This window comes from Psittacula echo (assembly GCF_963264785.1).
Source record: "Psittacula echo genome assembly, chromosome: 26".
Taxonomy (NCBI): Eukaryota; Metazoa; Chordata; class Aves; order Psittaciformes; family Psittacidae; genus Psittacula; species Psittacula echo.
This window is the reverse complement of record NC_137761.1, coordinates 3,271,044-3,289,060: the sequence shown is the minus strand read 5'-3', so window position 1 is coordinate 3,289,060 and position 18,017 is coordinate 3,271,044. Positions and strand designations below refer to the sequence as shown.

The window sequence follows — 18,017 nt, the reverse complement described above, 5'->3', positions numbered from 1 at the left end:
TCACCCCTCCAAACACTGGGCTTAGGTCGGAACTCCCTGGCCCAGGCTCCTGGTCTGCACTGAGCTTCCATCGCACTGGGTAGGCCCGAAGCCCAGCGATGTGCTGATCGTGCTGAGCACCCGGAGCCGCAGCTCTAGGTGAGCTGCAGGACGCATTCTGTCCCGGGGTACGGGGGCAGGTTTAAGGCGTATTTCTCCTGCAGCGCTGGGGGCACGAACCTGCCCCCGAGGAAGTGGAAGCGCCCTTCGAAGTGCAGCGCTGCCTTCTTGGGCGCCGTGAGTGAGATGAGCATGTCCGGCTGGAGCCCATCCGCCTTCCCCTTCTCCACATCCCAGCCTGCAACGAGCCCCCAGGACAAGCTGGAGCCAGGGAGACCCCAAATGGGCCCCTTTGGGGGCAGCAGGTACTCACCCGAGGGGATGTCGATGCTGGCGATGGGCACCGTGATGTGGCCCAGGGTGCTGAGGATGCTGCCGAAGGGCTCCCGCACGGCCCCCTTGAAGCTGAACCCGAAGATCGCGTCCACCACCAGCCCATAGAGCTCATCGATGAGCGCAGGCTGCAGAGAGGAGGGTGGAAACCAGCCCTGGGCATGGCTGCCCCATGGGTACCACACATTGAGGGGCTGGAGTGGGGCCATAGGAGGGCAATGGGGCTGGTGCAGAGGCTGGAGCACAAGCGATGGGGAAAGGCTGGGGGGTTCAGATGGAGAAGAGAAGGCTCAGGGGGATGGAGCCAGGATGGGGCTGGGCTCTGCTCCCAAGGAACAAGGGATGGGACAAGAGGAACCGGCCTCAAGCTGCACCAGGGCAGGTTTAGATGGAGCTGAGGACCAATTCCTGCCCCAGAGGATGCTCAGGCATTGGATCAGGCTGCCCAGGGCAGGGCTGGAGTAGCTGAGGCGCTCAGTGCCATGGGTTAGTGGTGGCCTTGGCAGTCAGGACTGGATGAGCTGAAAGGGCTTTTCTATGGTTGCTTCCATGATTCCATATCCTCACCTCAGCTGGGAATTCGGGCAGGAAGGGGATGTCCATCTTCTGGCACTGGGTGGTCAAGCCCTCAAAGAGGGGTTTGCTGGGGCGCTTGGGGTAATACACGGTGGGCTCGTAGCCCTGCAGGAACAACAGGGATCTGAGCAGAATTCCAGGGCCGGGCGCAGCCCGAGGAGCAGGAACCCCAAAGCTGATGGGGTCGGGGGTGCCCAAGAGACTCACAAACAGCTTCAGGTGCCGGGCACAGACCAAGCCATCGCCGCCGTTGTTCCCTGGCCCGCACACAACCAGCACCGTGGGGCGGCTCGTGGTGAAGGAGCTGGGGGGATAAACCTGGAGCGGGGCAGGCGGTGCTGGGAGGGTGATGCTGAGGATGCAGGGACCCCCCTGTGCTCCTGTGCACCCACCTTGGCGATGGCCGTGGCACAGCTCAGCCCCGCCAGCTCCATCAGCTGGTCCACGCTGAACTTGTACTCGGTGAACAGCTCCTGGTCGATGGCCTGGGCCTCATCCTGCCTGGATGGGGAGGGGGATGGCGCCTATGGGGACCCCAAAACCCGCCTGCACCCCGGTTCTGGAGGCTCAGATGCCCTCGGCTTTGTGAAGAGCCCCAAAGGGGACGCGCACCACAGCGCACATCTCCTGCCCCCCCCATGCACCCCAATGGCCCTGCCCGACCCCCTCCACCGCGTTACCCCCCTGCGGGCCCCCAACCACCCTCTTACCCCCGTTTCCCCCCGCTATTTCGAACCCGTTCGGCCTCCCCCCCGCCCCAGCGCATCCCCGCGGCCGTACCCGAGGAACCGGAGCCCCCGCGGGCCGGGCCCCGCGCTGGGGCCGTGCATGGCGCGGTGGGAGCCGCACCACGGAGCCCGCTCCCAGTCCCGGCTCCAGCCCCAGCCCCGCTTCAGGCAGCGCCCGCCCGCCCGCGCTCCCCCCGCCGCCACCAGCAGCCCCAGCCCCAGCCCCAGCAGCGCCCTCGGTCCCGGCATGCGGCGGGCTCGGAGCGGCTCCGCTCGGCACGGAGCAGGCGCACGGACGGCCCCGGGGCGGAGCCGGGTGCCCCGTACCCGCCCCGTCGGGTGCCCGAAGGAGAGCAGCGGAGGAGCGGGCTCGAAACCGCGCCGGGTCCCGATGCGCGGTCCCGGTGCTGCCGCTGTCACAAGAGGATGCAGAGGAGCGACAGCGTCCTCCTCCCGGTGCGGGGCTCCCTCCTCCCGGTGCGGGGCTCCCTCCTCCCGGTGCGGGGCTCTCGACAACCACGAGGCTGCTGGTCCATGGGGCTGGGGGCGCAGCGAGGCCACCGAGGCATTAACGGGGTGTGTGGGGTGCTGAGCCCCCCCCCCCCCGGGTCATGGCTACATCCCGGGATGTGGGGATGCAGCAGTCCGAGGGATGGCAGGTTTGTGACTCACATCCTGCTCCCCCGAAGCTGTGTCCTGGTGGCGCGGGGCTGAGTGGGGGGAAGCTGCAGCTGACCCGGGTCCTGCTGGGAGGGGGGGGCACATCCTGCTGGGATGGGGTCCTGCTGGGATGGAGGGACCGTGCGGGGTTCGCATCTCTGCCCCCCGAACCCTGGTGCATCCACCAAGCCGTGCCTGCGCTGCGATGCTCCAGTGCCCCAACCTGCCCCGCGCCATGGGGTGATGCTCACCCTGCGGGAGAGGTGGCCGTGGAGGCAGAGCTGGTGCTGGATGGCATCGGTGAGCCTGTGCACGACCCGCTCACGGGCAGCTCTGGGGGTGTCCTGCAGAGGAGGCACCCCACGGTCAGCGCCCAGGGCTGGGGTGGTCACCCCGTGATGCAGGAGAGCATCCAGCCCGCCCCATGTTCCTAACCTGGCAATGGGAAAGCAATGTCAGGGCCTCCTTGTAGTGCCCAATGGCTCTGGGGGGGTCTCCCAGGTGGAAGTAGGCAGCTCCCAACCCCTCGCATGCTTGCCACTGCCCCTGCACATCCCCTGGGAGGTGAGGAGCAGCATCAGTGCTGGTTCAGTGCGGTCCTGGGGTGGGAGCATCACCGATGCCCTTTGGATGCGGCGCACACCCGGCATGGGGATGCTGCAGAGCCGCCAGCACAGGGGTGATTTGCCTGTATCCCCCTTACCCGAGTCCCGGAAGGCTTGCAGGGCGTGCAGATAGCTCTCTGCAGCAGCCTCATGGTTCCCAAGCCGGCTGTAGGCATAGGCCAGGTTCCCAAAGCACTGCCCCTGCGCCCTCCGGTTCCCAAAAGCGCCTGGAATTGGGAACCCGATCGGAATTGGGCACATCCAGCAGAGGCAAGAGCAAGACATCCCGGTACGACCTACCGTGCAGCGCCGCCGCTCGCCGGTGCCAGCCCAGCGCCGTGCCGAAGCTGCCCAGCGCGTTGTGGGCAGCACCCATGTTCTGCAGCAGCGCAGCCGCCCTGTGCTGCCCCGGTCCGGATGCCAGAGCCCTCTCGAAGCTCTCAGCAGCCAGGGTGAAGATGTGGAGCTGGGAATAGCTGAGCCCGATGTCGCTGTAGAGTTTCCCTGCGGAGCACAGAGGAAAGGCCGGGTGTGGGTGCTGGTCCAGGCACCGGGAGCGAAGGATGGAGCGTGGCGTTACCTCGCAGGGCTGCATCACGGATGCTGCTGCACAGCGAGTGGCACTGGGCGAGGACCGCGGCGATCTCGGCCACCCCGAAGCCCCGGCTCTGCAGCATGGAGCCGCTGGCCCTGCTCAGAGCCACGGCTGCTGCCTCGGGGCTGGCGGCCGCCGCAAAGCACCGCGCCGCATCCAGGAAGCACCGCGCCGCGCGCGCCGGCTCCCGCATCCCCAGGTAGCAGCAGCCCATCCGCACGCGGGTCCCGGCTCTGCTGCCGGCCTGCGCCGCACGGTCACTGTCAGCGGCGATGCCAAAGTGCTCCAGGGCCTTTGGGAAGTCCTGGAGCCCCTCACGAGCTGCCTCGATGCTGAAATAAAGGTCCCGCGAGGGCTCCCCATTGCCCCCCAGTGAGGACTGGGACTGGAGGAGGAATGCGAGGCCCTTTTTGGGTTTCCCGCTCTCCACGTAGGCAGCCCCCAGGTTGAAGGCACAAGCGCTGCGGAGCTGGGGGCTCACCGTGCCCCTGGAGAGGACGAATGCCTTCCTGAAGCACCCGACCGCCTCCTGCCCATCGCCCAGCACCAGCGCCCGGTGCCCAACTCGTGTCAGCCCCTTGATCCTGGCCTCCAGCTCCACCACCTCATTGCCTCCGTCCTGAGCATCTGCCCCGGCCTCTGGCTTCTCCTTCCCTTTCTTCCGGCTCTTTTTGGGTGCCGCAGGGGTTGTGGGATGCGCCCCGGGGTTTGCTGCCTCCTCTGAAGCCATGGGCTGGGTGAGACCTGCCTGCAAGAGAGGGATGCAGCGGGATGTCTGGGGAAGAGCAGCACGGGATGTCCTTGTGGGAGGCAGAATATCCGGTTGCATGCACTTACTGTTTGCTCTTTAAGTGCCAAGAGAGGGGAGAAGGACACAGGGCATCACCAGTGCTTGCTGCCGCCTTCCAGTCAGGGATGGGGGGGTCCGAGGGCTGCTGGGTCCAACTGGGATGTCTGGAAAGCCGCTTTGGAGCACCAGGAAAGCAGCAGGGGAGTGTGTGACAGAGGCGGACCAGGACAAAGCCGGCCTTCTCCTGGGGAAGGAACGTTCTGAGATGGCCCCAGTGGCTCCGGTTTCATCCCTGGCACCGGTGTGCAGCACCATGGCAACGCGGTCAGCGGAGCCGGGTGATGCTGGGAGCGGGGTGATGCTGGGAGCGGGGTGATGCTGGGAGCGGGGTGTCTGATTGCACAACCACCCTCTCGTGTCCATAGTCTTTGCTCCCTGGTACCGCACTACAGCCGGTCCCCGTTACCGCACTGCAGCCGGTACCGGCACAGCACTACAGCCGGTCCCAGCTCACCGGTACTTAACTACAACTCCCGGCGGCCCCCGCGCGGCGTCACGTGAGCGGCGGGAGATTCAAATCGCGGGTGGAGCCTCCGCAGCCGTGGCCATGGAGGGTTCGGGGTCTTTGCGTTGTGTGTGACCGGTTGTGGGGCTGGATAAGGGGGTGTCGGGGTCCCGGTGGGGATGCGGGGCCGGTCGGGGGGTGCAGGGGGGTGTGGAGCAGATCTTGGTGGAGTTCCTTGTGGGAATCTTCATTTGGGTGGGATGGGGGTGAAGGATCCCCCCGGGATAACGGGATCTGTCCCCATCCAGGCGAGCGCCTGACGGCCGAGGAGATGGATGAGAAGAGGAGGCAGAACATCGCCTACCAGTACCTGTGTCACCTGGAGGAGGCCAAGCGGTGGGGCTGGACGTGGGGAACCCCTCTGCTTCGAGGGGGGAAAGGCTGGGATGGGGATTGGGAGGATCCTGCCTGCTCCTGGTGCTTCCTGGTACCTCCAAAGGTGGGGTTTGGGGGAGCAGCCAAACAGGAGCACCCCATCCTGCAGCAAAGGGCTGGGTGCTGACCTCTCCCTGCCATGGAGGGGGGGTTGGTGGGGATGGGGTGGGGATGTCTCCTTTGGGAGCTGCTTTTCCTGCCTGGAATGGGTCTTGGGAGGTCCATGGTGTGCCCCATCTCTGCCCTGCAGCTGGCTGGAGGCCTGTCTGAGAGAGGAGCTGCCTCCTCCGATGGAGCTCGAAGAGACCCTGCGCAATGGGGTGGTGCTGGCCAAGCTGGGCCATTGCTTCGCCCCCACTGTGGTCCCTCTGAAGAAGATCTACGACCCCGAGCAGAGCCGGTACAAGGTGAGGCTGGGGGGGTACCTCCCTTCGGGTGCACCTTGGGCCCTGCAGGGTTCATTCTGGGGGGGGGTCACAGGCTTTGCCTTGGGCTTTAACCTCATGAGTTTGGGGGAGAAGGGGGGGCTCAGCCTCATCCTGTGTTTCCTGTCCTCCAGGCAGCCGGGCTCCACTTCCGGCACACGGATAACATCAACTACTGGAGGGATGCGATGAGCCACGTGGGGCTCCCCTCGGTAACGGCCCCCATTGCCGGTGTCACTGGGGGGGTTCATCTCTGCCCCTCCACCCTTGGCCACCATCCTCCCCATGGACCATGTCGGTGCCATCTCCTCCTGAGCGGCCTCTTGTCTTGTTGGCAGATGTTCCATCCAGAGACCACCGACATCTATGACAAGAAGAACATGCCCCGGGTGGTCTATTGCATCCATGCACTCAGGTGGCTGCCCCTGGCCCCAAACTGGTCGTGCTGGTGTTCAAAAGCCCTTTGGTGGCATCCCCCAATTGGGGAAAGAGCCTTTGGGTGCTGCAGAAGCACAGGGAGGGACTGGTCATGGTGTGCGTCTGCTTTGCCTTTCAGCTTGTACCTCTTCAAGCTGGGGCTGGCTCCTCAGATCCAGGACTTGTATGGGAAAGTGGACTTCACAGGTACAGCATCGCTGCAGGGATGCTCTGGGGCCCTGGACCGGGAGGGATGTGGGGAATGAAGACCTTGGGCTTCAGCCCAGAGCTGCCTTGGTGATGCTACTGCAGTGTGGGTCCTTCTGCACCCCTTTGGTTTGGATGAGCTTTGAGCTCCTTCCCAAGCCAAGCTGTTCTCTCATTCTGTGCCGGGTTCCAGAGGAGGAGATCAACCACATGAAGCGGGAGCTGGAGAAGTACGGCCTGCAGCTGCCTGCCTTCAGCAAGATCGGGGGCATTCTGGCCAACGAGCTCTCTGTGGATGAAGCAGCAGGTGATGGGTGCCCCCAAGCATCAAACCAGGGGCCAGCAAACACAGGGGTGCCCTGAGATGGTGGAGGCTCCTCCTTGCTCTCCCTCAGAGCCATGCATGGGCTGGCACAGAGCCCAAGGGTTCGCACGTTGAGACATGGAGGCTTCGTGGGCACTGGAGAGCACAGATTGCTCCTTGGGAATGGGGCTGGTTCCCAGCATCGCACGTGGTGCAGCTCGTCCCATGCACTCAGGGCCATAGGGGATGGTCCTGCCTTAACCTTCCCGCTGCGTCCCCAGTGCATGCCGCTGTGCTGGCCATCAACCAAGCCGTGGAGCAGGGGGTGGTGGCCCAGACCATGGGGGCCCTTCGCAACCCCAGCGCGATGCTGCTTGGCCTGCGCCAGGAGCTGGCGGGTGCCTACCAGGAGATGCTGCACCGGGCGAAGCTGGAGAAGGGCAGCAACGCCAGGAACAGGGTGAGGAGGGCACCGGGGGGTCCCTGAGGGGATGCGAGGGGGGGTGGTGATGGGCTGCAGGGGTCCCCTGTGCATAGTTGTCCCCATGCGTGTCTTGTGCTGGCACAGAGATGCTGGGGCTGCCCCATCCCTGGCAGTGTTCGAGGCCAGGTTGGAAGGGGCTTGGAAGCATCTGTGTGGGACCCTGGCTGTGTGCCATTGGGTGCACGCTCAGGGTGAGCATCCTGCAGCTCCTGCAGGTGATCCCTGAGGGAGAAGACATCTACGACCATTACCTGACCCAGGCTGAGATCCAAGGGAACATCAACAAAGTGAATGGTGAGAGCAAAGCTTGTGCCTTCCCTAGCTGGGGTACCCCGGGCTGCAGGGAGAGCCTGCCTGGGGTGGGGGGCACAACAGAAAGAAGCCATCGGCTCAGGCTTCAGATGTGTTGGGGGCCTGGGCTGGGCCTTTTGGTGCTTTCCCAAGGGGAAATCAGCATTATTAATACTCATTGCTAACAATGCTGTGGTCAGCTCTCGGCCCCTCGCTATAAGAAAGACATTGAGGTGATGGAGCGGGGCCAGAGAAGGTGCAGGGCCTGGAGCACAAGGGTGATGAGGGTGATTCGCTTGCTCACCTCCTCCGGGTGTCAATGTCCTGTCCCAGTGCACGGAGCTCTGGAGGAGGTGGATGATGCCCTGGAGCAGCAGGATGTGCTGGCGCTGCACCGTGCGCTCCAGGACCCGGTCCTGGCCCTGCGCTGCCTCCAGCGGGACAACCTCCAGCGCTACTTGGAGCAGCTCAGCATGGAGCGGGAGCAGAAGGCGCTGGTAGGGGCTGGAGGAGCCTGGGGGGTGTTTGGGTGCTGGTCTCCTGGAGATCCCATTGGGGATCAGCATCTCCGTGCACGGGGTCCGAGCGTGGTAGCTCCATCAGCACAAACAGGGTCTGTGGGACACAGAAGCTCTTGTTGCAGGAGCTGGGCTATGTGGACCTGTTGGAGCAGGAAGAGCTGGAAGCTGGGATCCTCACGGCAAACAGGAAGGGCGAGGAGGAGCGAGCCAGTGAGTAGCTGGGGTGGACGTGGTGCTTTTGGGGCAGGTTCTGGTGCTGGAGGTGAGGTTCTGCTGCCTGGTGCATCCCTTTGGAGCCGGTGTCTTCCTGCAGTGCTAGGGGCCATCAGCCGCATCAACGCCGCCATCCGTCATGGAAACCCAGCCGAAACCTTGGGAGCATTGATGGAGCCTGCAGCCCAGCTGCCTGATGTGTACCCCCTCGCTGCCCCCCTGTACCAGCACCAACTGGCCCTGCTGCAGAGCCAGCACCCGCGGGTGAGCTCCCCATGGATGCGCTCTGGGTCCCATTGGTCCTTTGGGGGGGGGTCAATACCTCTGATAGGCTGGGTTATGGGGGTCTCAGTGTCTCTGCCTTGCCCCATGCAGGGTGAGCTGGTGCAGGAGGAGCTGTTTGTGGCCGTGGAGATGCTCTCAGCTGTGGCATTGGTTAACAGAGCCTTGGATGCTGGAGACCCCGATGCGCTCTGGAGCAGCCTGGTCAGCTCTGCCCTGGGGCTCGCTGGTGTTGAGGATGCAAACGGGCAGCGGTGAGGGCTGCGTCTGGGGTGGGTGCTGTGGAGCAGACCCTTGGGAGGCGATGGGCAGGTTGTGCGGGCTCGTTTCATCACCCAACCTGCCCCAGGCCTTGCCTTCTCCCCTTTGGAAAGCAAGGCGCTGGCTCTGCCTGGCGCCATTCCCGCTTGGAATGCCGCGAGCCGGTGCCCTGTGTGTCTCCTGCAGGTATTTTGAGGACTTAGTGCAGCTCAAAGGGCAATGCCGGGCAGCAGGAGAGGAGTTCTTGAGCTGGAACAGCATCCAGGACAGCGTGAACGCCACCAATTCCTCAGTGCAGGATGAAAACGAGCGTGAGCACTGCCCGCGCTGGGGCGAGCAGGGGCTTTGCATGGGGAGCCCAGCCCTAGGGACACAGCAGAGAGTCTCACCCTGCGGGGGGGGGGGAGCTGATCCATGCATCCCATCCTTCCATGCAGGAATCACGGCTGTGAGGCTCATCAACGAGGCGCTGCTGCAGCAGGACCCCGAGAAGACGCTGTCGGCGCTGCTGCTGCAGGCGGCTGCCCTGCCCCACGTCAGCCTCCCCATTGCCCAGCGCTACCACCACGTCCTGGCCCACGCGCGCAGGATGAAAGCCCAGGTTGGGGGGGATCCCCTTGGCTGTGTGGTACCCCCCCAGCAGCAGCTCCCCCTCCATGGTGTAGGGAGAGCAGAAGGTGCTGGATGAGTGGTGATGTGCAGACCGGGGCTCACCAGAGCCCATCTTGCTGGTGATGAGAGAGCTGGGCTTGGGTCAGCCTGGAGAAGAGGAGGCTCCTTAAGGGGGGACCTTAGAGCAGCTCCAGTGCCTAAAGGGGCTGCAGGAAACCCAGAGAGGGGCTTGGGACAAGGGATGGAGGGGCAGGACAAGGGGAATGGCTTCAACCTGCCAGAGGGGGGATGGAGATGGGGTGTTCGGAAGAAGCTCTTCCCTGTGAGGGTGCTGAGGCACTGGCACAGGGTGCCCATCTCTGATCCTCTCGCTGTCTCGCAGGCCACAGGGGATGATGGAGCTGTGCTCTGGTGGGAAGAGATCCAGGAAGGAGTCTGCAAGGCCAATGAGGACACGGTGGCAGCCAGGAAGAGTGAGAGCTCTCCCCGATGTTGTGCCCCTGCAGCCATGGGGGGAGGCAAGGGGAGTCTCACATGGACCCCTCCGTCCCTGCAGTGGCTCTGGGCATCGCTGCCATCAACCAGGCCATCAAGGAGGGGAAGGCGAGCCAGACCCTGCGGGTGCTGCTCAACCCCGCCGTGGCCCTGCGCGGGGTGGTGAGCGCCTGCGCTGCCGGGTACCAGGAGCAGCTGGCGGCTCTGATGGCCACCAAGAGGCAAACAGGTAAAAGCTGATTGTACCAGCCCCATCCCGTCACCCTGGGGTGCACCCATCCATGGCGGGGAGCAGCACCTCCATCAGCACCCATCCATGGCGGGGAGCAGCGCCTCCATCAGCACCCATCCATGGCGGGGAGCAGCGCCTCCATCAGCACCCATCCATCTCGGCGTGCAGGGAGCGCGAAGCCGTGCTGGATCCGGCACCGGCTGGCGGATGGTGCTGAGTTCTACCTGAGCCTGCAGAGCTTCGAGGGCACTTGGCAGCGCCCACCCGATGGTAGCATCAACACCACGCATCTGAGCCGGGAGGAGCTCCAGGTACGGGATGGATGGGGCTCAGCTGGTGCTGATGCTGGTACCTCATCCTGGGGTTACAGGACAGATGGGTGCTGCTGGCACTGATGGGGCTGAGCTCCTGTGTTGTGTCCCCACAGGCAGTTGTCACCCGAGTGACGGCAGAGCACGACCGGGAGCGGCTGTGGGCAGCCAACGTGGCCTTCGTGGTGAGGCTGCAGGCTCGGCTCCGCGGCTTCCTGGTGCGCCGGGAGCTGGCGGCGCGCCGGAGCATCCTGCGGGAGCAGCGGCCGGCTGCCGTCAGGATCCAGGTGATGGAGCCAGGATCTGTCCCGCCTCTGCGCAAGGGGGTGCAGGCCATGGGTGGCTGCTTGCAGCATCCTCTGGAGGGCCATAGGATCATAGAATGGTTTGGATGGGGAAGGACCTTAGAGCTCATCCAGTTCCGGCCCTTCCACTAGAGCAGGGTGCTCCAAGCCCCTGTGTCCGACCTGGCCTTGAACACTGCCAGGGATGGGGCAGCCACAGCTTCTCCATCCAACCCATCCCAGTTTCCCACCACCTTCACAGGGAAGAGCTTCTGCCTTATCTCCAACCTAAATCTCCCCTGTTTCAGTCTGAACCCATCACCCCTTGTCCTATTGCTCCAGTGCCTGATGGAGGTCCCTCTCCAGCATCCTTGTAGCCCCTTGCAGACACTGGAAGCTGCTCTGATGGTTGCTGCTCTGTAGCTTTCAAAGCCAAGGCTCATCCAAGGTGCTGCAGAGGATGGTGTCACGGTGGCCTTGCACCCATCTCAGTAACTGCTTGTCTTGCCTATGCCCAGGCCTGCTGGAGGGGGTACAAGCAGCGCAGAGCTTACCTGGAGCAGCTGCGCTACCTGCGGGCCAATGAGGATGCTGCAATAAAGGTTTGGAAGAATCCTGGAATGGTGTGGGTTGGAAATGACCTCAAATCATCTGGTTCCAACCCCCTGCCTCAGGCAGGGACGCCTTCCATTAGCCCTCTCCAAGGGCTCGAATGTCTTTCCCAGATCCAGGCAGGCGTGAGGATGTGGCAGGCTCGGAGGAGGTACCGGGAGAGGCTGCGCTACTTCAGGCACAACGTGAGTGATGGGATGGAGTCAAAGAGCTCCTGGGGATGTGCCTGTGTGGATGGGGGGGGATGATGCTGGGTGAAACTGGTGCATCCGTGCTGGGGGAGAGAGATGGGAAGGAAAAGGTGCCCAAGTGGGTTTGCATGTGTGAGGAGAGCAAAAATGGCCCCAATTCCATCACTAACCAAAAGGAGTTCAAGGTGTTCTTTCGAGGGGAAGGGCTGTGTTGGCTGGGGGGAAGCAGATTCCCAGTGGTGGGAGCAGGGAGCTGGGTGCTCCCCATAGGGGAACATCCCTCACCCCCCTTGTTTGTCCTGGCAGGTTGAAGCTGTGATTAAGATCCAGGCTTTTGTGCGAGCCCACAAGGCCCGTGGGGATTATAGGATGCTGGGTACGTTCCTGCTCATCTCTGCTCTGGGAATTAACTGGGAAGGGGGCTCTGCCTCTCCCCTTGTTGGCCCTGTGTGGCGGGGAGGTGGGGGCAAGTTGGCCACCAATGTCCTATGGCAAACAGAGCCTTGGTGAGCCCTTGGCATTGGGTAGAGCAGTGCTGGGGCTGTTCTTGCTGTGCCTTTGCTCCCAAAGGCTTCGTGGCACCACCTTGTCCTGTGTAAGAAGATGCTGCTTTGGGGGTGCTTTTGGGGTGCCTTGGCAGGGGGGGTCTGAGGGTCCACCACGGAGGTGGCTGCTCAGTCTCACCCGTGGTGGTGCTGCGCCTTGTGTCAGTGCACGCCAGGAGCCCACCGCTGAGCATCGTCCGGCGCTTCATCCACTTGCTGCAGCAGAGTCAGCAGGACTTTTGGGAAGAGTCGGAGGTGCTGCGGCTGCAGGAGGAGGTGGTGAAGAGGATCCGCGCCAACCGGCAGCTGGAGAGCGACCTGGACCTCATGGACATCAAGATTGGGCTGCTGGTCAAGAACAGGATCACGCTGCAGGTTGGGGAGCACAGGGAGGACCTTGGCCACCTGATGCTGCAGAGCTGGTCCTTCCCTCCTTGGCATCACAGCTTGGGGTGGTGGAAGGGATGGGGAACATTGAGGTTGGGGGGAGCAGAGAGAGGACCTTGGCCACCTGATGCTACAGGGCTGGTCCTTCCCTCCTTGGCATCACAGCTTGGGGTGGTGGAAGGGATGGGGAGCATTGAGGTGAGTCTGGCTCTTTGCTGGAGAGCTTGGCAGTCACCACCGGTTCTCTGCCCTCTGCCCATGTGGCTTCAGGAGGTGGTTTGCCACTGCAAGAAGCTGACCAAGAAGAACAAGGAGCAGCTCTCGGAGCTGATGTCCATAGACAAGCAGAAAGGGCTCAAGTCGCTCAGCAAGGAGAAGAGGCAGAAGCTGGAGGCCTATCAGCACCTCTTCTACCTGCTGCAGGTGGGGCTCTGCGGTGCCCATCAGAGCCAGGGACCCTGCCACCCTGTGGCCTTTGGGGTGATGTTGGTGCTCCTCATCCCTGCAGACGCAGCCCGTGTACCTGGCCAGGCTCATCTTCCAGATGCCCCAGAACAAGTCCACTAAGTTCATGGAGTCGGTGATCTTCACGCTCTACAACTACGCGTCCACCCCACGGGAGGCTTTCCTGCTGCTCCAGCTCTTCAAGGCAGCGCTGCAGGAGGAGATCGGGTGGGTGCATCCCATAGGGATACCCTCCAGGTCTTCTCCTGGATTCAGGACCCGGAAAAGGCTGAATGAAGGGCAGCAGTTTGGATGCAGCGATGTCGTCCGGCTGCTGCCTCCCGCATTGGAGAACACCCGCAGTGGTCGTGCTCCACCAAGCCCATCCCCTTCACCCCATCCTTCCTGCCTCTCCCCAGCTCCAAGGTGGACCATGTCCACGACATCCTGCTGGGGAACGCCACGGTGATCCGGATGGTGGTCAGCTTCTACCGCAACGCCCGCGGGCAGAACGCCCTGCGGCACATCCTGGGGGGCCCGGTGCAGCAGGTCCTGCAGGACAAGACCCTCAGCATCCGCACCAACCCTGTGGACATCTACAAGGCTTGGATCAACCAGAGCGAGTCGCAGAGCGGCCAGAAAAGGTCAGGGTGAGGGGGCTCTGTCCTTAGCCCAGCCCATGGGGTGAGGATGGGTGTCGGGATGGTGATGGGGACCTTGTCTTCTCTTCACAGCAAGCTCCCATATGAGGTCAGCCCTGAGCAGGCTCTCAGCTACCCTGAGGTCCAAAGGCGGTTGGATATCTCTATCCGCAACCTCCTCATGATGACGGACAAGTTTGTCTCTGCTATCACCTCTTCTGTAGACAAGATCCCGTATGTATCTCAAGGGCTTGTGGGCACATCCCTGCACTGCTGTTGGCTGGAAGGGCTTGGAAAGGGAGGCTGGGTGATGGAGGGGCTTCCTGGCCCTGTGGTTACTGGCTCCATCCTCCTGGCTGAGGGATGCTGCAGCCACCAGCCCCTGCTATGGGCTCCTCCATCACCCCAAGGGGGAGGTGATGGGCAGTAGGGATGGGGCAGGGTGGTCGAGCTGGTGCTGCCCCACACACTGACAGCCCTCTCCCTGCCCTCTCCTCAGCTATGGGATGCGCTACATGGCCAAAATCCTGAGGACATCCTTGGCTGAGAAGTTCCCCGAGGCTTCAGCAGAGGACATTGACAAGGTACCCCGGGGCTGGGGGGGGTCTGCACGGCATGGGAGCATCCCATTGAACGTGCATGTAAAGGTCCAGGTTCCCTTTCAAAGGTCGAGTCCTCTTGACTCAAAACACCCTTCAAGCCACCGTGGTCCTTGAGCCATGAAGGAAATGCCAATGGTGGGCTCTTGCCTGCACTGCTTCCCCTCCAGGAGCATCAGTGCAAGGATGGGACCCTCTTCCCTGCTGAGCTACCACCTCCTTGGCCATGAGCCTGCTCCCCATCAGCCAGCTTTGTCTTGTGCCTTAGGTTGTGGGGAACCTGCTCTATTACCGCTACATGAACCCGGCCGTGGTGGCCCCCGATGGCTTTGACATCGTGGACCTGTGCGCCGGGGTGAGCCTGCCCCCCGAGCAGCGCCGCAGCCTGGGCTCCATCGCCAAGGTGCTGCAGCACGCGGCCGCGCACAAGCCCTTCGAGGGCGACACCGCGCATCTCTGCGGCGTCAACCGGTACCTGGAGGAGACCCACCACAGGTTCAGGTGGGCGTCACCATGGGATGGGGGTGCTGAGGGGGTGCTGGGGGCCGGGCCTGAGCCTCCTTAGAATCATAGAACCTAGAGCATCAACCAGGGTGGAAAAGACCTTTAAGGGCGTCCAGTCCAGTCACTGCCCAGCACTGCCAAGGCCACCATGAACCCATGGCAATGGGTGAGCCCTTCTTCCAGCCCTGCCCTGGGCAGCCTGTTCCAATGCCTGAGCACCCTTTGGGGCAGGAATTGTTCCTCATCCCCATCCAAACCTGCCCTGGTGCAGCTTGAAGCCGGTTCCTCTTGTCCCCCTCTCTGCAGAAGGTTCATCTCTGCTGCCTGCAGTGTCCCTGAGCCAGAGGAGAGGTTTAACATGGACGAGTACTCAGAGATGGTGGCAGTGGCCAAACCCGTCATCTACATCACAGTGGGGGAGCTCATCAACACGCACAAGGTGAGGGCATCAAACTCATCCTCAAACATAGAACCCCAGAGTGGTTTGGGTTGGAAAGGACCTCAAAGCTCATCCAGCTCCAAACCCCTGCCATGGGGAGCTTCTGCCTTGTCTCCAACCTGAATTTAACTGCTCCAGCCCCTGCTCATCCTCATGGCCTCCTCTGGACTTGCTCCAACAGCTCCATGTCCTCTTTATGCTGGGAACCAGAAGAGCACACAGTGCTCTGCTTCATGCAGGCTCTGTTTCTTCTGCTCCCTTTCTGCTGCATCTCCTCTATCCCATCACCAGCACAGCTCCTCCTGGCCCTTTCCCCCCTCTTTTTAAGCAAGCAAACAAACCCCATTCTGCAGCTTTGCTGCTGCTTGTCCTTGTCCTTCCCTGGACCTCCTGACTTCGAGCTTCCCCTTTGGGTGCAATTGTTCCCCACTGCCCTTTCTCCCTGTTCCTGCCCCTTTGACGCTGATTTTCCTCCTTCATCCCAGCTCCTGCTCGAGCACCAGGACTCCATCGCGCCGCAGCACGGGGAACCCCTGCATGCGCTGCTGGAGGATCTCGGGGCGCTCCCCACGCTCCAGTTCCTGGTCGGTGGGTAGAGCCCTGGGGTCCAGCGCCTCGGAGGATGGAGGCTCCTCCAAGCGTCTTCCTGCACGAAGCTCTCCTTGAATCGCTTTGGGCATGGGGAAAACCACTCCTCGGAGGCCAACTCGGGCTCTCTCTGCCCTCGCAGGGGAGAACGTTCCCAGCCCAATGGATGCCAGCGCTGAGCAGATGCTCTCCCAGCTCAGCAAGGTGGAGATGTCCCTCACCCTCACTGGGAAGCTGGTGCCGGTGGCCAGCAGCGAGGAGAGTGACACCAGGAGCTTGTTGCTGAGGTGAGGATGGGCTCTGCAGGCTCCACGGGGTTGGGATGCTCAAGGAGGGCAGGAAACCCTTGGGATGCAACTAAAGGTGCTGCTCTGGTAGAGCGGAGTGATGGTCTGGAGCTGGGGGCCTGACCGCTCCCTCTGGTCTCCAGCACCAAGCAGATGCTGGTGGATGTGATCCAGTCCCAGCCAGGAGATTCCCTCCCAGAGATCTTGTGGACGCGGGCCTCGGAGCACGAGGTGGGATGTGCAGTGTTAACACATTGCTTAGGGCAAGAGCAAAGAAGGCACAGAGGTGTCCAAGCTCCAAGGCTCCATGCTCCAGCACTGGTTGGGCTGATGGACCAGGAGAGACTCCTGGGGGGGGTTGCTCCATCTCCTCCCATCCCATTCCAGCCACGCTCCATGCTCTCCCTCTCCTCATCCCCAGGAAGCCTCCCATGCCCACCTCATGCACAGGAGAGCGCTGCGGGATGTGCAGACCCCGGCCAAGCTGCAGCGCAACCGGTCCCTGGCTGCCAACAGCCAATTGTCCATGGAGGAGAAGAAGCGCAAGATCATCCGCAACCTGCGGCGCCTGGAGAGCCTGGGGCTGGTGGACTCAGCCCATCAGTACCAGGAGCTCATCAATGAGCTGGCCAAGGTGAGCTGGGGATAAGGAGGTCACCTCTAAACCCACCTGAGCTCCTGCTCTGGGTATAGAATCACTGGAATGGGTTGGGTTGGAAGGGACCTTAAAGACCCTCATCCAGCTTGAACCCCGTGCCGTGGGCATGGACACCTTCCACTAGAGCAGCTTGCTCCAGGCCCCCTTGAACAGTGCCAGGGATGGGGATGCTGCAGCTTCTCTGGGCAACTTGGTGCTTCCATAAAGCTCCAAATGAATTCTATTGGCATCGTTTTCCCCCAGGACATCTGGAACCAGAGGCGCTACCGGCAGCATCGCAAAGGGGAGCTCCTGAAGCTGAGGCAGACCCTGCAGGGCCTCAATGCCAAGACCTTGTTTTACGAGGAGCAAATTGATTATTACAACCAGTACATCAAGACCTGCCTCGACAACTTGGCAGCCAGCACCAAGTAAGTTTTCTTACCAAACCCCCTCTGTTTCTAATTGCTCTCTGGATGTTGTGAGTCCTGGAGATGTTGATGAGGGTCCCAGGGGACCAGCTCCATGGGCTCTTCTCTTCAAGGGTCAGTGGGAAGAACAAGAAGCTGCCATCACTGCACTACACTGCGGCCCGGCTCTTTGAGAAGGGAGTGCTGCTGGAGATTGAGGACCTGCCCCACAGCCAGTACGTAGCCCCCGGTCCATCCCATGGGATGAGCTATTGCAGTGGGCAGGGAGAGGAAAATAGCCTGGAAGGTTTCCCTGTCCATGGCAGGGGGTTGGAATTGGATGAGCTTTAAGGTCCCTTCCAACCCAAACCGTTCCATGGTTGCTTGAGCTGGGCTTTGGAAGGGGTTTGGGCTGTGGGTCTGGCCCCTGGGGGTTGTACTGGGTGGGTGACCTGCTCCTTGCTTGTGTTAAAGCCATGAAGCCCCTTTTGGTAGCTGGTGCCTCTGTCCCTTTAGGTTCAGGAACGTAATTTTTGACATCATCCCCTGCGAGGAATCGGGCCGCTTCCAGGTGAAAGCCAAGTTCATGGGGATCGACATGGAGAGGTTCCAATTGTACTACCAGGTAGGGAGCACATCACAGTGCCCCAGGGCAGGGGCTTGATGGTGTCCCCACATCCGCCTGGGTCTGGGGGAGGAATTGGAGCCCATGAGGACAGCATCACCAAGCACCTCCATGGGGCAAACCCAGCTCCATGCTGGTCCCCTTGTCCCTGGGGGATGCTGGACCTGGGGGATGCTGGTGGGACATGCAGGGCTGGTGGTGGTGACAGTCCCCTCTCCCCCAGGACCTGCTGCAGCTGCAATACGAGGGTGTAGCAGTCATGAAGATGTTTGATAAGGCCAAGGTCAACGTGAACCTGCTCATCTTCCTCCTCAACAAGAAGTTCTTCAAGAAGTAGTGGGGTGGGTTGGTGGGAGGGCTTGAGGGGGGAGTCAAAGATGCCAAAGAGAAGCCTCAGGATCAGTGGTCCTGGGGCATTGTGTCCCCATAGGGGGGAAGCTGCT

The 18,017-nt window shown here is 62.3% G+C and overlaps 3 protein-coding genes across 3 annotated transcripts; 1 reads left to right on the top strand and 2 right to left on the bottom strand.

The window, feature by feature from the left end:
• Nucleotides 1–9: 9 nt before the first annotated feature.
• NAXE (NAD(P)HX epimerase) lies at nt 10–1,985 on the bottom strand (the record flags this gene model as incomplete). Its single annotated transcript, XM_080635026.1, has 6 exons — nt 10–337; nt 413–560; nt 1,000–1,113; nt 1,216–1,326; nt 1,401–1,509; nt 1,789–1,985. 6 exons carry the CDS (start codon nt 1,983–1,985, stop codon nt 135–137), a joined length of 882 nt encoding a protein of 293 aa, XP_080491152.1. The 3' UTR covers nt 10–134.
• Nucleotides 1,986–2,404: 419 nt separating this feature from the next.
• Nucleotides 2,405–4,326, bottom strand: TTC24 (tetratricopeptide repeat domain 24; the record flags this gene model as incomplete). Its single annotated transcript, XM_080634898.1, has 5 exons — nt 2,405–2,740; nt 2,832–2,953; nt 3,100–3,228; nt 3,302–3,505; nt 3,582–4,326. 5 exons carry the CDS (start codon nt 4,324–4,326, stop codon nt 2,405–2,407), a joined length of 1,536 nt encoding a protein of 511 aa, XP_080491024.1.
• A 667-nt stretch (nt 4,327–4,993) lies between these two features.
• Nucleotides 4,994–17,911, top strand: IQGAP3 (IQ motif containing GTPase activating protein 3; the record flags this gene model as incomplete). The annotated part of the gene is made up of 38 exons (XM_080634990.1): nt 4,994–5,018; nt 5,200–5,287; nt 5,577–5,733; nt 5,886–5,963; nt 6,090–6,166; nt 6,308–6,375; nt 6,569–6,682; nt 6,961–7,139; nt 7,370–7,457; nt 7,788–7,951; nt 8,098–8,185; nt 8,289–8,452; nt 8,564–8,724; nt 8,918–9,042; nt 9,169–9,332; nt 9,726–9,816; nt 9,900–10,067; nt 10,239–10,381; nt 10,498–10,668; nt 11,184–11,267; nt 11,391–11,462; nt 11,775–11,844; nt 12,180–12,388; nt 12,671–12,823; nt 12,909–13,072; nt 13,264–13,488; nt 13,579–13,719; nt 13,985–14,069; nt 14,353–14,585; nt 14,895–15,027; nt 15,513–15,615; nt 15,758–15,902; nt 16,046–16,133; nt 16,324–16,536; nt 16,804–16,970; nt 17,084–17,185; nt 17,466–17,574; nt 17,798–17,911. The coding sequence occupies 38 exons, from the start codon at nt 4,994–4,996 to the stop codon at nt 17,909–17,911; spliced, it is 4,923 nt and encodes a 1,640-aa protein (XP_080491116.1).
• Between the last annotated feature and the right edge of the window lie 106 nt (nt 17,912–18,017).